Source organism: Mixophyes fleayi, chromosome 3 (genome assembly GCF_038048845.1).
Source record: "Mixophyes fleayi isolate aMixFle1 chromosome 3, aMixFle1.hap1, whole genome shotgun sequence".
NCBI classification, from domain to species: Eukaryota; Metazoa; Chordata; class Amphibia; order Anura; family Limnodynastidae; genus Mixophyes; species Mixophyes fleayi.
Genome location: NC_134404.1, coordinates 244194306 through 244210624, shown reverse-complemented (window position 1 = coordinate 244210624; position 16319 = coordinate 244194306). Strand labels below are relative to the sequence as shown.

The following is a 16319-nucleotide window of genomic DNA, read 5'->3' as shown; positions in this document are numbered from 1 at the left end:
ATCCTTATCAATGCGATGAGGATTAAAAACTATATATCATGTTAAGCAGTGCTTCTTAAATATGCCCCTCAATGAGAGGAATATAACTGAATTAATACATTTTTGTGGGATTTAATAATGAGTTTTAGAAATACTCTGCTATAGCTTTTATTGTCTCAAAGTAACACTATTCAGTGTTATAAAAATACTTTAAAAATGGTTGATATTGAATAGCAAACAATCAGTAATAGTAATCATAACAATTCTGGATCAAAGGTATTGCAGCAACAAACTGCATTTTGCACAACATGAAGTAACTTTGCTCTAGATTAAATTACACTAAATTTGAAGATATGAATAAAAAAATGGCATGTTTTCACAAAATTAGAAACTTTCCAGAGTAGGGCTCTCATTATCATGTATGTCTGTGTTTATATTGCCTAATAATTTGGTAACCTATGGTACAGCATTAAGGGACTTGCTAGCTCTTTGTAATGTGTACATGATAACAAACAACACAGAGATTGAGGTCAAACATTACTGTAACTGATGTCAGCTCCTTTATAACATATTTTTGTTGCTAAGCTAGTCCAGAATGCTAGTACAAGTTTGCTAATTAAGATTCCGATTTCACAAGCAGTGATGATAGTGGTAATAGGTTAAAACATTAAGGCCTCCTAATACAAACTGCTGAACACTTGTATAACACCCATCACAGCAATTATTAACTCCAAAAGTTACCATTCATAGTAGTTTATTTTGGAAAAATAGTTCAAAAATGAATTCCTTCATTAACATTAGAAACTGTAGAAAAAAAAATCGAACATCATCTGCACATTATTCTATATATATATATATATATATATATATATATATATATATATATATACACACACACACACACACACACACAACCACACACAGACACACACAGAAATAATATAGTCACATAGACCCGAAGTGCCTTTTTACATATTTACCAAAATTTAAATTATGAAAATGAACATCACAAATACTCAAATCTTTACAAATATCGTAAAAATAGTTTTACAAGTTCAAAAAATAACGCACATTTTTTGACCTAGTGGATAACACCTTTTTGTATAAAAATGTCTAAGGAAGGCAGTGTCTGTCTATAGTTTAGCAATTGAGTGGCTCATAGTAATTAAAAATAGACACCTCAGGCAGTGCACTTATCTTCAGAAGAATGTAGAAGTCCATTAATTAAATATATATTTATATATATTTATAATAATTATTTTAAAAAAGCAACTGTCCATAGTGCAATAGAGAAGAACAGAACCGGCAGTGCAACAGTTTGTATCCGGACACAGTGACAAGCTTGGGGTGTCCATTTTGTTTTGCAGTCATTTTGCTAATTTCAGTAGAGAACCAGCTCGGCCTGAATTTAGTGTCTCAGCAGCAGTCAACAAAGGGATGTCCTTCTCCTCTATTATCAGCAGCATTCATGTGGGCTTCACCTCTGCATATTTGACAAAAATGTGTTGTACAGCTTCTGTATTACACCTGTGTGAAATTAAACAGATAAGGTTAATCATGTTTTGGCAAGCCTCTGTTAGCAGTAGTTTTAAAGGACGCTCCTTATCTTAGCTGTTTTGTGCATGATTAATAACTTACAAGAACTTATATTGCCATATTTCTATATTTCTGTTATTATTTGAAGTAGGTTATTACAAATAAGTTATTGTAACTAATAAACATAAAATTTACTTTTAATAGTTTTATATGAAAAAGATAAGAATACGGGCACTACACCATGTGAAAAAAATATTTTTTTTTTCATTGACACAATAAAAAAACTGCAAACCCATTCAGCAAAACAAGTAACAGGCGATTTCAAGCAATGCAATGCTACTTGAGATCGGCCTAGGATATCCACCTGACTGTGTTTGTGGGTAGATCATGAATTAAGTTAAACAGAATTCCCTGTGTTTGGACCTCATTTAGAGTCAGACACAAAGTCAGTTTTAGGCGCATCCAACAAAAAAACACAATTAACCCGTGCGACAGCTTGCGACTCACTATGAGAGAATGAGAGGAACGCGGAATTGAGAAAGCGTGACCATGTAAATACATCCTAGTCGCAGTGAGGCGCAGACGCAACACACGTCAAAGCAGGGCTAAAGCTGTGCGGCAGGAATTAGGTGGCACAGGCGGTTACTAGCTGCAGGAACTGCTCGCAGCTCGGTAGGGTATTAAGAGTGGGACGCAACTGAGGTTGCTTGCCACTCGTAATACCCTACCAAGCTGCGGCACGCTCCCACTCCTACACTTCTTAAACGGACTTTGTGTCCGACTCTAAATGAGGTCCTTTGTGTTCAAGAACACTTTAATATCCTAAGCCAAAATACAACAATGATACTAACCTCAGTTGCTATGATGCATTCATCTTTCTCATCGGATATGACATATACTGACTGATATTTTGTGTCTTTAGGCGAGGAGTAATTCGAGTCTGGTCTCCTTGTTTCTGAAGAATCACTGTGGATAACAAATAAAAGGCACATCATTAGAATACGTCAATCAAGTCGAGAGGCGAAAAAGCACAAAGAACTTTGTATAAAGTAGAATTATCAAGATAATCACCTTCTTAAATTTGTCGAGTGTGTGTCTTCTGAATCTGAGTCACTTGTACTACACTTGGCTTCAACTTTCCTATGCTCCTTCTTTGATGTGTCCTCATTCTTCATCTCATGGACCAAATTGTAATCCACTGTTGGGTATCTGGGTTTGTAGCCATTTTTATCATTATTGCTTTCACTGAGAAAGTCCACCTTCTTATTTGTATTTTTAATCTGACTAGTGCCTATGATGCTTACAGAAATGTCCTTTTCACGATGGTAGTTGGCCAGATTATTCATGGTCTTGGTCGCACCATGAGTGGAGGTGGGCATGTGTCGTTTCTTCTGCACCTTAAGACGCACATAGACAACTACTGCAGCACAACCTAGCAGCAGCAAGAACACCATGATAATTCCAGCACACACTGCAATCCATGGAAACTGTCCACTTTGTCTTTCTGTGTACTTATCAGAAGATTCAACAGTATTGGTTTGTTCAGGCAGCAAGAACTGACAATTAAGTCCACCATAGCCACGAGCACATTCACATACGTAACGGTTGTTTCTCTCATGACATGTTGCCCCGTTGTGGCATGGGCTGTGCTCACATTTGCTGACAGGCATGCTGCAGTTCTTCCCAGTGTACCCAGGAGGGCAGGTACACAAATAATCATTAATCCCATCCTGACATGTTCCACCATTTTGGCAAGGAAAGGAAGCACAGTCATCCAGGTTGTCATCACAGTGCTTTCCAGAGAACCCTTCTTGGCACTGACATATATAGGAATTTCCAAGGTCTTCACAGTGTGCTCCTGTTACACAACCAATCAGCAAATGATTAGAGAATGAGGTTTGATGAATATACAAACACGTCTACCAAATACTATAACAATTTACATTAACCTGGATAAATGACAGCTGAAATATAGAGTCTAAGCACATTATATTTAAGATTTTTTTGTGGCATCTATAAAATTGGTTTCTGAATTCATGATGAATTTTTCTTTATCATACATTTAACAAATTATGTTTTGCCTGTAATACAAGCAGGAAGGGTATATATTATTTCAAGTAATTCTGTCATTATTTGGTTCTAATTAATAATACAAGTTATATGGCAATTACAATGCATGGTTGGCTAAGCACTATGTTAGGTAAACATTTGGAATGCTATCTTACCATTGGCACAGGGATTGGAGCTGCAGTAATCGATTTTCTTTTCACAATTGAAACCAGAATATGCAACTGGGCAGAGGCAGCTATATCCTCCATCTGGGTTATCAGAGCATCTGCCTCCGTTGAAGCATGGTCCATCAGCACAAGTCATGGCGCTGAGCTCACAATTTTTACCGTAGAACCCTGGTGGGCATGAACATAAGTAGCTATTTTCCAGGTCCTGTCAAAGTAAAAGGATCAAGATGAGAACATATTCTACATAAAGCAACTGAAGTATACATTTAATATTTTATATTTTTTTTTTACCAAGAATGGCACCTGTCACTCCACTTGTATGGTAAAAATATAGAGCTTACTGTAATACAACATGAAAATTCTATGGATTGACTGTTTTGAGCAAATTTATTCTACAATGGATTACAGCAGCAAATTATTATGATTGTTTTATTCTCTGGGTCTATTGTTTATTCCTCTGGCTACATAACTCTTTCTGAAGCTTTGATTACAAAAAATTAATGTTAGCAGAACATGTCAGACTTACAGTGCAGCTTCCTCCATTCTTGCAAGGATTGGTATCACACTCGTTGATCTCAATCTCACAGTTGGACCCAGTGTAGCCTGGACGGCAAGAGCAAGTATAGCTTCCCTGGCCAGTGTTGGTACAGCTGGCTCCATTCTTGCATGGCTTGTGGTGGGTGCAGTAATTAAGATCTGTAGAGAGTAAATAAAAAAAGTTTTTCATTGAGAAATGTAGTTTTTACCATTCTATATTTATTTTATTTTTTTATTAATGGTCCATCTATGTTTATCTGTAAAATCTCACCTTGATTACAGAATAAGCCACCCCATCCTTCTTGGCAGTTGCATTGCCACGGCTGCTGGCAAGTGCCATGGAGACAACCTGGGTAACGGATGCATTCATCACAGTAGCGACCTTGCCAACCTACACGGCATCTGGTCAGAAGAGAAATAACTGGTTACCTTCTTGTAACCAAGAACACCACCTGAGATTTTCTAGGAGATAACACATTCAAAATGTGCCTATCTAAAAATAGGAGAGGAAATTCTGGAAATTCCACTTCCCGTTATGTGTCAAGTTAAAGACTTGAGGTGTAAATTTTATGGTTAGTTAGTTAGTTAATTATGTATGTATAGGTTAACTACGTGTATGCATAAAAAACATTAACAGAAGGAAATTAACTCACTTGCACTCCCCGGGCTTCTCACAATAACCATGGTGTTCATCACATCCAGGAAGACAGATTGCTGTAAGAAGTTAGAAACATAAGTACTGCAGTCTGCTGCATCACTACTAACACACATATGTGAGAATCATTGAGATCTGTGCACATTTGTTGTAACAAGTGACAATCTCTGCATGCTGTTAGATTACTTTGCTGGTCATTTGCAAATAACCATTCACCTGAATACATCTATACACAGACAAAAGAGAGTTCACATTCATCATATACCCTCCCCCTTTACACACACTTTTTCTTCCAAGTGAGGGTCAGAAGTCTTTTTTTTTTTTTCTTTCCCTCCTATACACACATGGTTCCACCCCTTAATATCCCAGTGAGTGTGTGCAGATAAGAATGGACAGCTGGTGTGCAGGGTGCCAGTACAGGACAGCTGCTCTATTGTCTATTCTCTCCCAGCAGCTGCCCTTCTGCAACAATACCCCATTGCCTCTAGCCAATCACAGACAGGGGTGCTTCTTTTCTGGCCAATCACTGTAAAGATCTTATCTATGGCACGCGTGTGATTTTTTTCTGAAAACTTTCATTATTATTATCATTTAAATAAATGGCCCAAAGTTCTCAGCAGAAAGAGGGGCACCAGCTTCACAAAGGAGAATGGGGAAGGGGGGCTTTCCAGCTTCTCTTGCTTAAGACAAGCTTGTTAAGCAAGCAGTGCACATTTTACACAGTTATATGATAATGGATGCACAAAATAGAGTGGAACCCCCCCATTAGACAGAATAAGAAAGAACTAACCAACATGACTAATGAGACACTCTATGCACCAAATGTGTTGTTTAAGGGAACAAATACAATTTAAAAATGAATAAACTATGAAGGCATTATGCCTGCTGAGTGCACATCAAATTCAGCGGCACTGATGATGATCATAATGTCTATATGTGAAAATTCTGTGTTATATGCTCATAACTTGAAAAGAGTGACGAAACTTAGTAGATTTGGAAACATAATAAATCTCTTGGACATTGCCTTGTTTATATTGTTAGTACTTACGTTCATTGCAGTACTGTCCCTTCCAGCCAGGGTTGCAGACTTTCTCTCCTTTTTCACCACAGGAGAAGTGTCCAAAAGTATCATCCCTTGGACGGCAGTAGTCAGAGCACCCTTCTCCATAGTAGTGTTCATCGCACACAAAGCGGTATGAATATTTAAGCTCAGTTCGTCCACTGCTGTGCAAATCTTGGGACCACTCTTCACCCACAGTCAGGTGTCTCTGGGTGGCAAGGCGGCTGATCAGCCGGTCAGGGTTTTCTGCCAAAGAAAGAACAATGTTCATTACAAACACTGCACACATACCAGCTGACAGAGACAACTTGCAATTGCACTGACCCTAATATCTTTCTACAATTAGCACATAGCATTAATAAAATCTCTGTTACTAACAATCCACTAATGATCAATTAGATATTAAATGATGAACAAAAGTATAATAAATTTGTGAATAGTGCCAGAAATTTATATTGGATTTTAAGTTAAGGGACTACATCTGACAACATCATAAATTGAATCTAGTTTGAAAAGCAAAGCACTAGAAAGGTGTTAAATGCATTGAAATGTAATAGAACTGGTACATGTGTAATCAAATAATAACTTGGCACTTAATTACTTGTCTAAATTTGAAGGGATTGGTAATCATGGGATAAAAGGGATTGGTAATCATGGGATAAAAGGGATTGGTAATCATGGGATAAAATGGTCAGGCTCTACTCTGTTTCTCACCTGTGCTGAGATCATCTGGTGAATCTGTGTGCAGTCCTTCAATGATAAGGGAAAAGGTACCCTATAGAAAAGAAAATAATCATTTAAATATTAATGGCAAAGCAATAAAAAATAGATCTCCATAAAAAATAAATTTGTTTTCAAAAAACATCCATGAAGTTATGATAACAACACAGAGTGCTCCTACCCCCACTCTATAGGCGAGGCTCAAAGAATTGTGGTGGCTAGCTACATGTTTTCACTTTTCCTAAGGAAATGGGTGGACTTTATTAATAGTTATTTCCTGGTATGAGTTTTATGTTTGTTTGCTTTATCACTCAGTTATTTAAACCCCTGAAGTACCAGTCCACTGTAAAGAACCATGGGTGGTTAACCCTTCAATGGTTATTCTACTCTTTGCATCACAGAGCACAGGGACTTTTGGTTCCAAGATGGTTCCCAATTTCCTATAGCCTGAAGAATTGAAAATGCCCCTCTTTTTTCTATCAATCCCTTTGGTGTGATAGGAAGGATAGCAGTGATATGTTGGTGTTGTCATCAATCTTCACGCTTAATTTCCCCAGTTTACACATTGAGGATGGCTGTAAAATGAATCTTTTGGGAATTTCACGCTGTGCAGACAATTATACAACCAGTTCCAAAGACAACAGGAGGAGACTAGGACAGTGGCATTTCCAACACCATAACACTTGTTCCTTTTGAAAAAATAAAGGACTAGTTTATGACAAATAACACTTTTTTATGTGCATCTCCCTTCCTCTTTATATACAAATCTCAGTCTTTCAGTTGTATATCTTTGAGCTTTGATTACTAAATATCCCCTTAGGATATTTAATAGACAGTTGTAAACCCTAAAAATAAATCTCCTCTCAGGCTACAGGTCCTTTATCTGAGAGGCACCGCTGCTTTCATCCAGAGGTTTATTTCACTTTATGTAATCCAACTCCACCCTGTTAGTATTTTTAATTTACTTTATCTGAATACTTTGCATGAACAGTCACCACCCTTTAAAACCCCTTATTTTATAACCACTGTTATTAACAAACACTGTACTTAACCCCAATCAGACCCGATCATTTGCAGTTACCTAGTAATCAGTTGGAAATATGGTTGTACTGCTTATTTTTCATCGATGCAGCTTATCATAGTAATGTATTGTTTTAAACAATAGTGAAACTGACAAAAAAAAAAGTAGACAGCGCTTGAAGGTTATTATTATTATTATTATTATTATTATTAATAGTGATAGCTGAAAATTGCCCATTTCTATAGCACAAATAGACTTGAATGCTCTGTGGTAAAAGCTATAGAACAGGTCACTCACAGGCCAAGTGAATCCAAAAGCGAATCTGATGGGGTTGGTAAAGCTTGGATCCGAGCTGCTAGAGTCCGGCACATTGAATGAGTTGGAGCCCAGCACCGGGGTGATAGCGCTGCCATATGTACATGGAGGCTCCGGGGTCACACTGGTCTGGTAGTGTTTCAGGCAGATCCTGAAGAAGGTCTTGCACTCGCATTGTTGCAGCCCCGGAGAACCAGACATCCCACTGCGGCAGCAGTTAATGTTTCCCATAGGACCTTTCTTATTGACAAACTCTTGCAGCTTTAACTCAAAGAGTCCGGAGCAAGAGACCTGTGGATCCAATAAATGTCACATGCGTCACTTACTGTACAAATAATTCTGACATTCTTAATGTAGCTATTATATACATTCATAACAATAAACAGACAGTGACAGAAACAAATGTGTGTCCTGAAGGTTGCACGATTGTGGTGAATTTACCTCAGTTTAACTATACCCGCATCACATAACTGCACATTGATGCACTCAACTAGTGAGCAATTTCCTCTAGCTGCTAATAAAAAGCCTGGAATAACCAGTATAGATTATCGGTCCTTACCTGGCACAGAAGCGCAATCAGGATGAGGACACTGAGCATGGATTGAAGCCCCATAATGGCTGCGTTGCCTTGCAGTGTTGCCCTGTGCGGTACAAGGCAGGGTCAGCCCCAGAGTCTGTAGAAGGCAGCCCGGGTGCGTGTGGCTTGTCCCAGCTCCACTGCTACACACAGAACTCTGCTTTCCCTTTTCCAAGTCTCTTTTTTTTCTTCTTTAGATACGCCCTTTCATTGAGTGACAGACCTTCTGAATGGCAAAAAGGTGGAGACTGATGCTAGGTACAATCTGCAGTTCTAAACATCAGCTTTCAATTTACCTTCACTGTACCTAAATCTCCAGGTCCATACGATAATAAACAACCAAAAATCCAAATAAATAGATGCAACGATGCGTTTATTTTAAGTGTGACTGTATAATATACAGTTTCCGAGTCCACGCTATAATCCCAGTTGCAAGATGATTTATTTCATTCGATGTGTCTGTTGACTTGTTGATGTCCTGAACACAGTAGAGTAGGAATAAACAGCAGTATTTAATTTGTACTGAGGCTTTGCTCTCTTCTCCCAAAATAGTGGTTTTAGGAATCCAAGATGAATGTAAATGAAACGTGCGTTGTTGAAAATACAGAAATGTCCACTTGTCGCTTTCGCTCTCCCGCAATCAGTTCAGATCTTAGCTCTCGGTGTGGGAAGCAGGGAGTATCTGCCTCTCGCTGGCCGTCTGTCTCTTTATATGGAGCCTACTGCCTGCATAGCTAATGAGATGCAAATTAACAGACCCCCAAGCTGTCCAGAGATGTCACAAAGGAGCCACTTTTCAAAACCCTCCTCTCAATGGATTGCCAAATGGTCAGTGAGCTGTAAATTGTGCAATCCTCCCACTTCTAGCACCCTCCCTTCCTTCCCCCATGATCTCTGCATAACACAAACAAAAAACACACATTTACATTCCTGACATTTCTTTTTACCTTGTTTTTATCCTTATTATTTCATTGCAAAAGTTTACCTATATTAAAAATACAAATCACTAAAAGCTACATAAATGAAAAATACAGGCAGACAATTTCCAAAAAGGGTCCCCATTTTTCAAAGCTATGAGTATATTGGAAACACTCCGTTTTATCCCCCCCCCCCCCCCCCCCCCCCTGTGAATCAACACACTATTTCCCCTAAGCCCATTGCCTCCAACCCAACCCCCTCTACTTTACCACCTTACATGCATTGAAATCAGTACCCTTCTTGAGTCAAACAAATCTTTATTCTGAGATGTATAATTACGTCCTAAACCAAATCTTACCCTCTTCAGATAGAACGTTACCCACTGGGTGATGTCAACTTGTGAGGGTTTATGTGTTTGTGGGAAAAGGGGTGGGAAGCATAGGTTATCACAATACTGGTCAACTGTACACTCTTGCGGCCATTGTGTTACTTGCAATACCAGCCAGCAAGGTACAGGAGCAACACGTGAAGCCACGAGATCGAATTTCTCAGTCTATTCAACACTGTGCACCTGTCACTTTACCGAGGGATATATTGATGACCATACCTATTTACTTCAACAAAATGCGGGCGTTTGGTGTCACCCACGACTGCAACATGAGGAAACATATAAACAGTATCATAGCAGACAAACTTAAGTGTGAACAAACTATTACTACTGGCAAAGTTTAGAGTTGTCATTGATCCAAGAAGGAAAATGATTTTATCGTCGAATTATTAGCATTTCTGTTGACATAGTTTGTCACCCATTTTCCACATTTCTTGCTTATTCGAATCTACTATATACAACCCATCAATTCGATACACTATCAATTATCAACTTTAACTTAAAACATACTGTGCACTGTTTAAGTAGCCCAACCATCTCTCTCCCACCCCAGCCAGCCCCCCTTCAGTATTACTTAAAACGCGTGTCCTCTCTGCCAATTTAGTAGTCTCTCTCTCTCTTCTCCTTCTTCTTCTCCTCCTTCTCCTTCTTCTTCTTCTTCTTCTTCCTCAGACTCTGAGTAACAGAAGTGAGTTTGGTGTGTGTCGCTCGCGTGGCTGTCATTAAGGCAGTTTGTTATTGTGTAAGGGATGAATGAGTTGGTCCTTTGTGCTCTCAGCTGTATGGTAATGCCGCCAGCACCTGCTCCAGCAGAATACAATGGAGATAAAAAGCTCCCCTTGGCGCAAGATGGAGCCTCTGCAACAATGTGCACACATTTTTGTTAAAAATAAATCCCTCTTAGCTAGAAAATAGAGAGGAAATTAAGACTTTTCCATTTAACCAACCGTCACCTTTTTATACATTTCATATCTATCAGACAGTGGAGCTGTTGTAGTGATCACATTTTTAATGATTCAGTTGAAAATTAATTAACCATGTTGTTGTCAGAAGGGACGCATTAGTCGGATCAGGAAACACAAGGGTTAACTTTAGTCCGTTAAATAGTAGTGAGCTTGTTGATATTTGAGAGTTGTTGAGCCTTACAAGCTCTATAACCAGGAAAATGTATGTTGTTGTGGTTTAACAGAGGCTCATTAGCATGCAAGGTGTGCAATGGCTGTGTATAATGTCATTTTAATTGTAACAGACCATTTAAACCACAAGAAATTCACTAGAGGTAGATTGCACTTAACCAGTTTATAGGACTGTAACGTCTTGGTAAAATTGACTTTCATTACTGCAGATGTCATTTACATAGATTATCTTTCAATGTGCAATTGGAAAGAAATACAGAGACTCATTATATTTCTAGATTTACAAGTTATGGTAATTGATGTAAGGAGTCCGTGGAATTGCTTTAATTTATTTAGTGTACCCTAACAAACAGTGGAGTACAGTATGTGGATATATTAGGGTATCGTGTCACCTGCAGTTTTTTTTATGTCACCAATGATATCCGAATCTGAAAATGAAGCAATACTCATGAGTACTACATCTAAACATCCACACAAACCATGTGACCTGTAGCATCAGAAGGTGAGATGAAGTTACACGATTATTTGCTCAACAGGTTTAGACTGTAAGTGTGTTAAGGGTGGTGGACCTGTCTGTTACTGACCCCTGAAAACAAACCCTGCTTTGTCAAGTCATCCCAAGTGGCTGAGACACAGATAATAGGGCAAAACAAAAGTTGCATTCCGAAATGTACTGTATTAAATATTACCTGAAATAATGTGAAAAACTTTCATAAAAATGATCAAATATGCGCAGGCTTAAACTTGTTTAAGAAAAGGGAAAGAGTAACCACAAATTCTCAACAACCCCCTCAGTATAAAGCATTTGTTAAATTGACGTGACACAGATTTTTCGATTACTTCTGCAAAGCGTATCTGAATGGCACCATAAAATCCATCAGAGTCCTTTCCACTGCACTTATTCATGGGCATCTTAATTTATGCCACGCGATTCTGTATTGGTGAAATCAAGCAGAAAGCCTCTTTTTTATTTTTCACTCTTTACTTCTTTCTGCTCCTCCTTCCACCCTTATCCTTCATCTCTTGCTCCCACCATTTCATATTATTATTTTCTCTTCCTTTAGAGACTAGGGCTAACTGGGAGACTGTTTAACTTAAAGGTTTGTATAGGAGGCTGTTGTAGTTTAACTCCTGCCCACCAGTAGCTGGGGTGAACAAAAGAGAGACTCGGGCTGAAGCTATTCATCTGTTCTTTGCACTTTAATTTTCATTGATTGTGAAGACAAGGGGAGCCCCTTTGGGGACTGGAGCTGAAGGGGATGACACGCCTTTAGACGCGATCAGCCCCCTAGCCAGCCATCTGCTCCAAAACAAATGGCGTTTTTTCACTTCCCAACTGCATGTATAGATATCCCTTTTTAACTCTTCGCATGCCACATATGTCCATAAATGAATAGTTGAAGCTAGACAGATAGATAGATTAATTGATTGATTGATTGACAGACAGTTCAAAACAATATTTAATGCCATATACTTGGATATTGTATAAATATATAGTATATATACCCAATGCAAAACCATGTATTGTACAGAACAATATAATGCAACTACAAGTTACACATTCATATGCTGCAAGGTTTTGTTGCTATATAATCTAACTTGAAATAATGTGGGCGATAGAAGTGACTTTGGATAGTTTTTGAGAGATCAGTAAATAGTGTATATTTCAATATACTATTATATCACTAGCATAAACACTATCACTCTTGAAGTAGACGAGATTGATGTTGTATAGGTGGGTGACATTAGAGTGCAAATTCAGTGAAGAGGAATGAAGGAGTCTTTCGATTTCACAGCACCCTACTGAACCCAAAGCTTGATTACATAATCAGTAAAGAGAAACGCGTTCAGTAAAGAGATAAGCCCAGGTGCAATACAGGGGGGGGGGGGGGGGGGGGGAGAGAGAATGAATATGAATGGAGGGGGTGCAGGACTCTTGGTTTCTGATTCTTGATATAATACGTGAAGAAGATTGATTTGAACGGTGTTTATTGGTACACCTCAACGCATCTAACAAATATGATGTCTTTATAATATTAGTATTCACAATGCACACACCTATCTCTTCAGTGGCTATGCAAAATAAATGACCTGTTTATAAAACTTATTAATCATCCTACTTCTCGATTGACTGCAACGATACAGTTATTCAGGGTTATACATCTCAGTGCTACACCAAAGCAGCTATTTTGGTTTAGATCACTTTACAGGAATGTGGCAGATAGTGTTTTAATTCTCTTTCATAAATGTGTATATGTCGTATTTAATTGAACTAATTTATTACACTTTAATTGCTTGTTTGAATGCCATAAACCAATTTTATATAGTCGTGTATATTATATGCTATGTTCGTGCTATGTTACCCGTTTGTTGAAAATTAATAACAACGCGAAAAAGTATCAACGGTCATATGCACTTATACAATTTCTCAAGTGTGCTGGTATTTTTCACTTCAAAGACATGTACCTGTTAATTTATATCAGATTATACTATACGTTATTTACACGTCAACCGTCTGAAGTGAAGGCTAGCAGATTGGCCGTTAACAAGTAAATAATAATGAAAACAATGAATGCACTTATTACGTAAATGTACTATTGCAGGAGATCAGAATTTTTGCTTTACTTATGTATGCGTTTATATAATGAAATTGACAAGCGCATTCCTAGTGTAAAAACGAAAATCCTATGCTAGTGGTGTGCACAAAGTTTGCATACCAAGATGCATTAAATGTTTTACAACCTGTGTTCAGTACGTCAATGTGGTGGGAGGTAGCAAGGGTAAGCTGGTTTATGTGTTTATTTGTCATCTGTGTACCAGTTCTGGGAGCTGCTTGTGTGTGTTTTAGCTGTGTGCTGGGGGCTGGATTGAGAAGTTGAGCCATGTAGGTTGAAGGAGTAGTTGCAATGGCATGTGCTGATTAGAATAAGAATGGGGAGTCGCGTGGCCCAGCTGGCACACACTCAGGGCATATGACGGATAAGCGACTCCGCCCTATCAAACTACCCCTCTCCCACTTTGCTCTCAGGGAGAGCCGCACATCATCTGCTGCAGCCTTGATTTTCATAACAAAGCTCCCATGTTTACCTGTGATCCCACAACCAAGAGGGCATTCCTTTGTCTCTAGATCAGATTACTGGAGCCAGCTGCTCCTCAGCCTTTCTCTGGTCAGAAGATCTTCCTGCCACGGACCAAGACAGGAGATAAGAGGCTTTTATTATCATGAGGCCTTACTCAGAATATGGTATTTCTGTATTTGTCTTCATCTAGCCAATACAGAGAATACAGCAATGTATCCATCATAATAATAAAAATGATATAATGGTTCCGCTAATAACACATACTTTATACTTGAAACTTGAAAATGGTTTAATAAAGTGTTTCTTATTACATAAACATTTCACTGTGTAAAATAATCTGTATTGTATAGTGTTCTAAGTTACAAAATAAAAAACAAATACAAGCTAGATTCATGTAAACGATGTACACTGCAAACGTTGGAATGTGTAAATAGCCAATAAAAAATTGTCTTATTATCAGAAATAATATTGTTACGTACAAGTGGTGTTAATGGCATTGCATTTATTGGTAGTTAGTAAATAAAGAGTGACATCATCCAGATGAGTAATGTAATAACCTTGTTGTGTGCATATTGTGGGAGCAGTTGTGGTGATTTCTATTGATGCACAGTGGGTTGAGGTCAGTCGCGTGCTTGCCTGCCAGGAACATCTGCCGATGCCTAGGGGTAAATTTAGCAAACGTGATCTATGGGATTACATGTAACTTCCCCCCCCATATGCTTCCAAACGTTGCGGCATCATATAAGAAATGTGCACCCATCCCCACATACCTAAAAGAGTGCCATCGATCTGTGGCAAGAGCTGACAGCGTTATTCGCTCACTTACAAAATACACTGGAGACCAACATAGCTGCACAGCTCACTCACTATCAGCATATGGGTCTTAGAGTCCCAGGGGAACCCTATCTATTATCATTCACATGTGCAGCTATCTGCGTGTCTCTGCCTCTTCTTTACCTATAGCATCTACACAAGTACTGCACTCAGTCTGCACAACACCACTTATGAAAATCAGCTATTCTAAACATTAATTTACACAAAATATGCATCTGTTACATGGGGGATAACATTTTAAATCAAATCAATGAAGCTATCTGTACAAATAAATTATTTAACATCTGGCTAGCAAGAAGCTAGTTTAGGAACTGTCAGAAGGTGATTAAGAATTAAAAGTTTTTAGGGGTCCATTTGTTATGGGGTGGTGGTAACCGCTCTTATGTATAGCTGTAAATTGCTTTTCATAGATTAATAAACATACTAGTACCCCCATAGTAATGTATTTGGACAGTGGTAAGCTCTGGAAATTAGCTTAAGGTCGGAGATCTCTGATTTTTCCACCATTAACTCTTTGTTAGATAACAAAAGCGATGAGAGATCCTTTTGCATGAGTTTACACTGGCAACTTGTCTCTTCAACACTTGTTAAATTGACCCCTTAGGGCCTGATGTAGAGTTGGATGCAAAGACAAGTGACCAGTGCAAAAAGAACTTTTAACCAAAGATCGGTCTCAGTTTGCACTCTGACTAAGACGGATCTCCCCCTTGCGCCTCTCTGCGCTTAGAGAGGAGGAACGGGGAATGTAGTTGGCGAGTCTAGTAATGTAAAGGCGTGTTCACGTTATGCTGAGTTGAAAGCAGCCGCAGATAGGTCTCTAGGAGACATACTTTTTGTGGGTGCTTTCTCCTGGTGCAACAGATCTTGTCGTATTAAAAAAAAGTAAAAAAAATAACATTTTAAAATGTTGTGCACCTCCTCCCAAACAGCTTAACCAACACTTGTGCTGTTTGAAGGGGAGAAACACAATTGCTTTTTTTGTACATTAATTAATTTATTTATCTGCTCTACCGGGCATCTGTGACCGATGCACTTAAGTGTATCATGCACACCTGCCCATAAGGCTGAAAAAGGTGTGTGCAATCTGCATAGTATTCTAAGTCGCATGGATCTATATAGCCTTGTGTCTTGGAATCCTGTGTTAATTACGGGATGCAATTTACATTTACAATTTCAGTGTACATTGCATTCAACTCTACATCAGGCCTTTAGAGTTTGTGTTTCTGAAACAAGCACAAACGGCAGGATTATTTTCATTTGAAGATCTAGGCACAACTGTCATGATTGCAGAGGTCGTTTATGGAAGATTTTCTTAAATATCATAAG

The 16319-nt window shown here is 38.5% G+C and overlaps 1 protein-coding gene across 1 annotated transcript; it reads right to left on the bottom strand.

Moving 5' to 3' along the window:
- Window positions 1–940: 940 nt before the first annotated feature.
- Window positions 941–9438, bottom strand: DLL1 (delta like canonical Notch ligand 1). Its single transcript, XM_075203368.1, has 11 exons — window positions 8620–9438; window positions 8043–8351; window positions 6719–6779; window positions 5993–6250; window positions 4943–5003; window positions 4561–4691; window positions 4279–4448; window positions 3741–3957; window positions 2587–3373; window positions 2367–2481; window positions 941–1506 (listed from the first exon to the last, which is right to left on the bottom strand). The coding sequence occupies exons 1-11, from the start codon at window positions 8671–8673 to the stop codon at window positions 1501–1503; spliced, it is 2169 nt and encodes a 722-aa protein (XP_075059469.1). The 5' UTR covers window positions 8674–9438; the 3' UTR covers window positions 941–1500.
- Between the last annotated feature and the right edge of the window lie 6881 nt (window positions 9439–16319).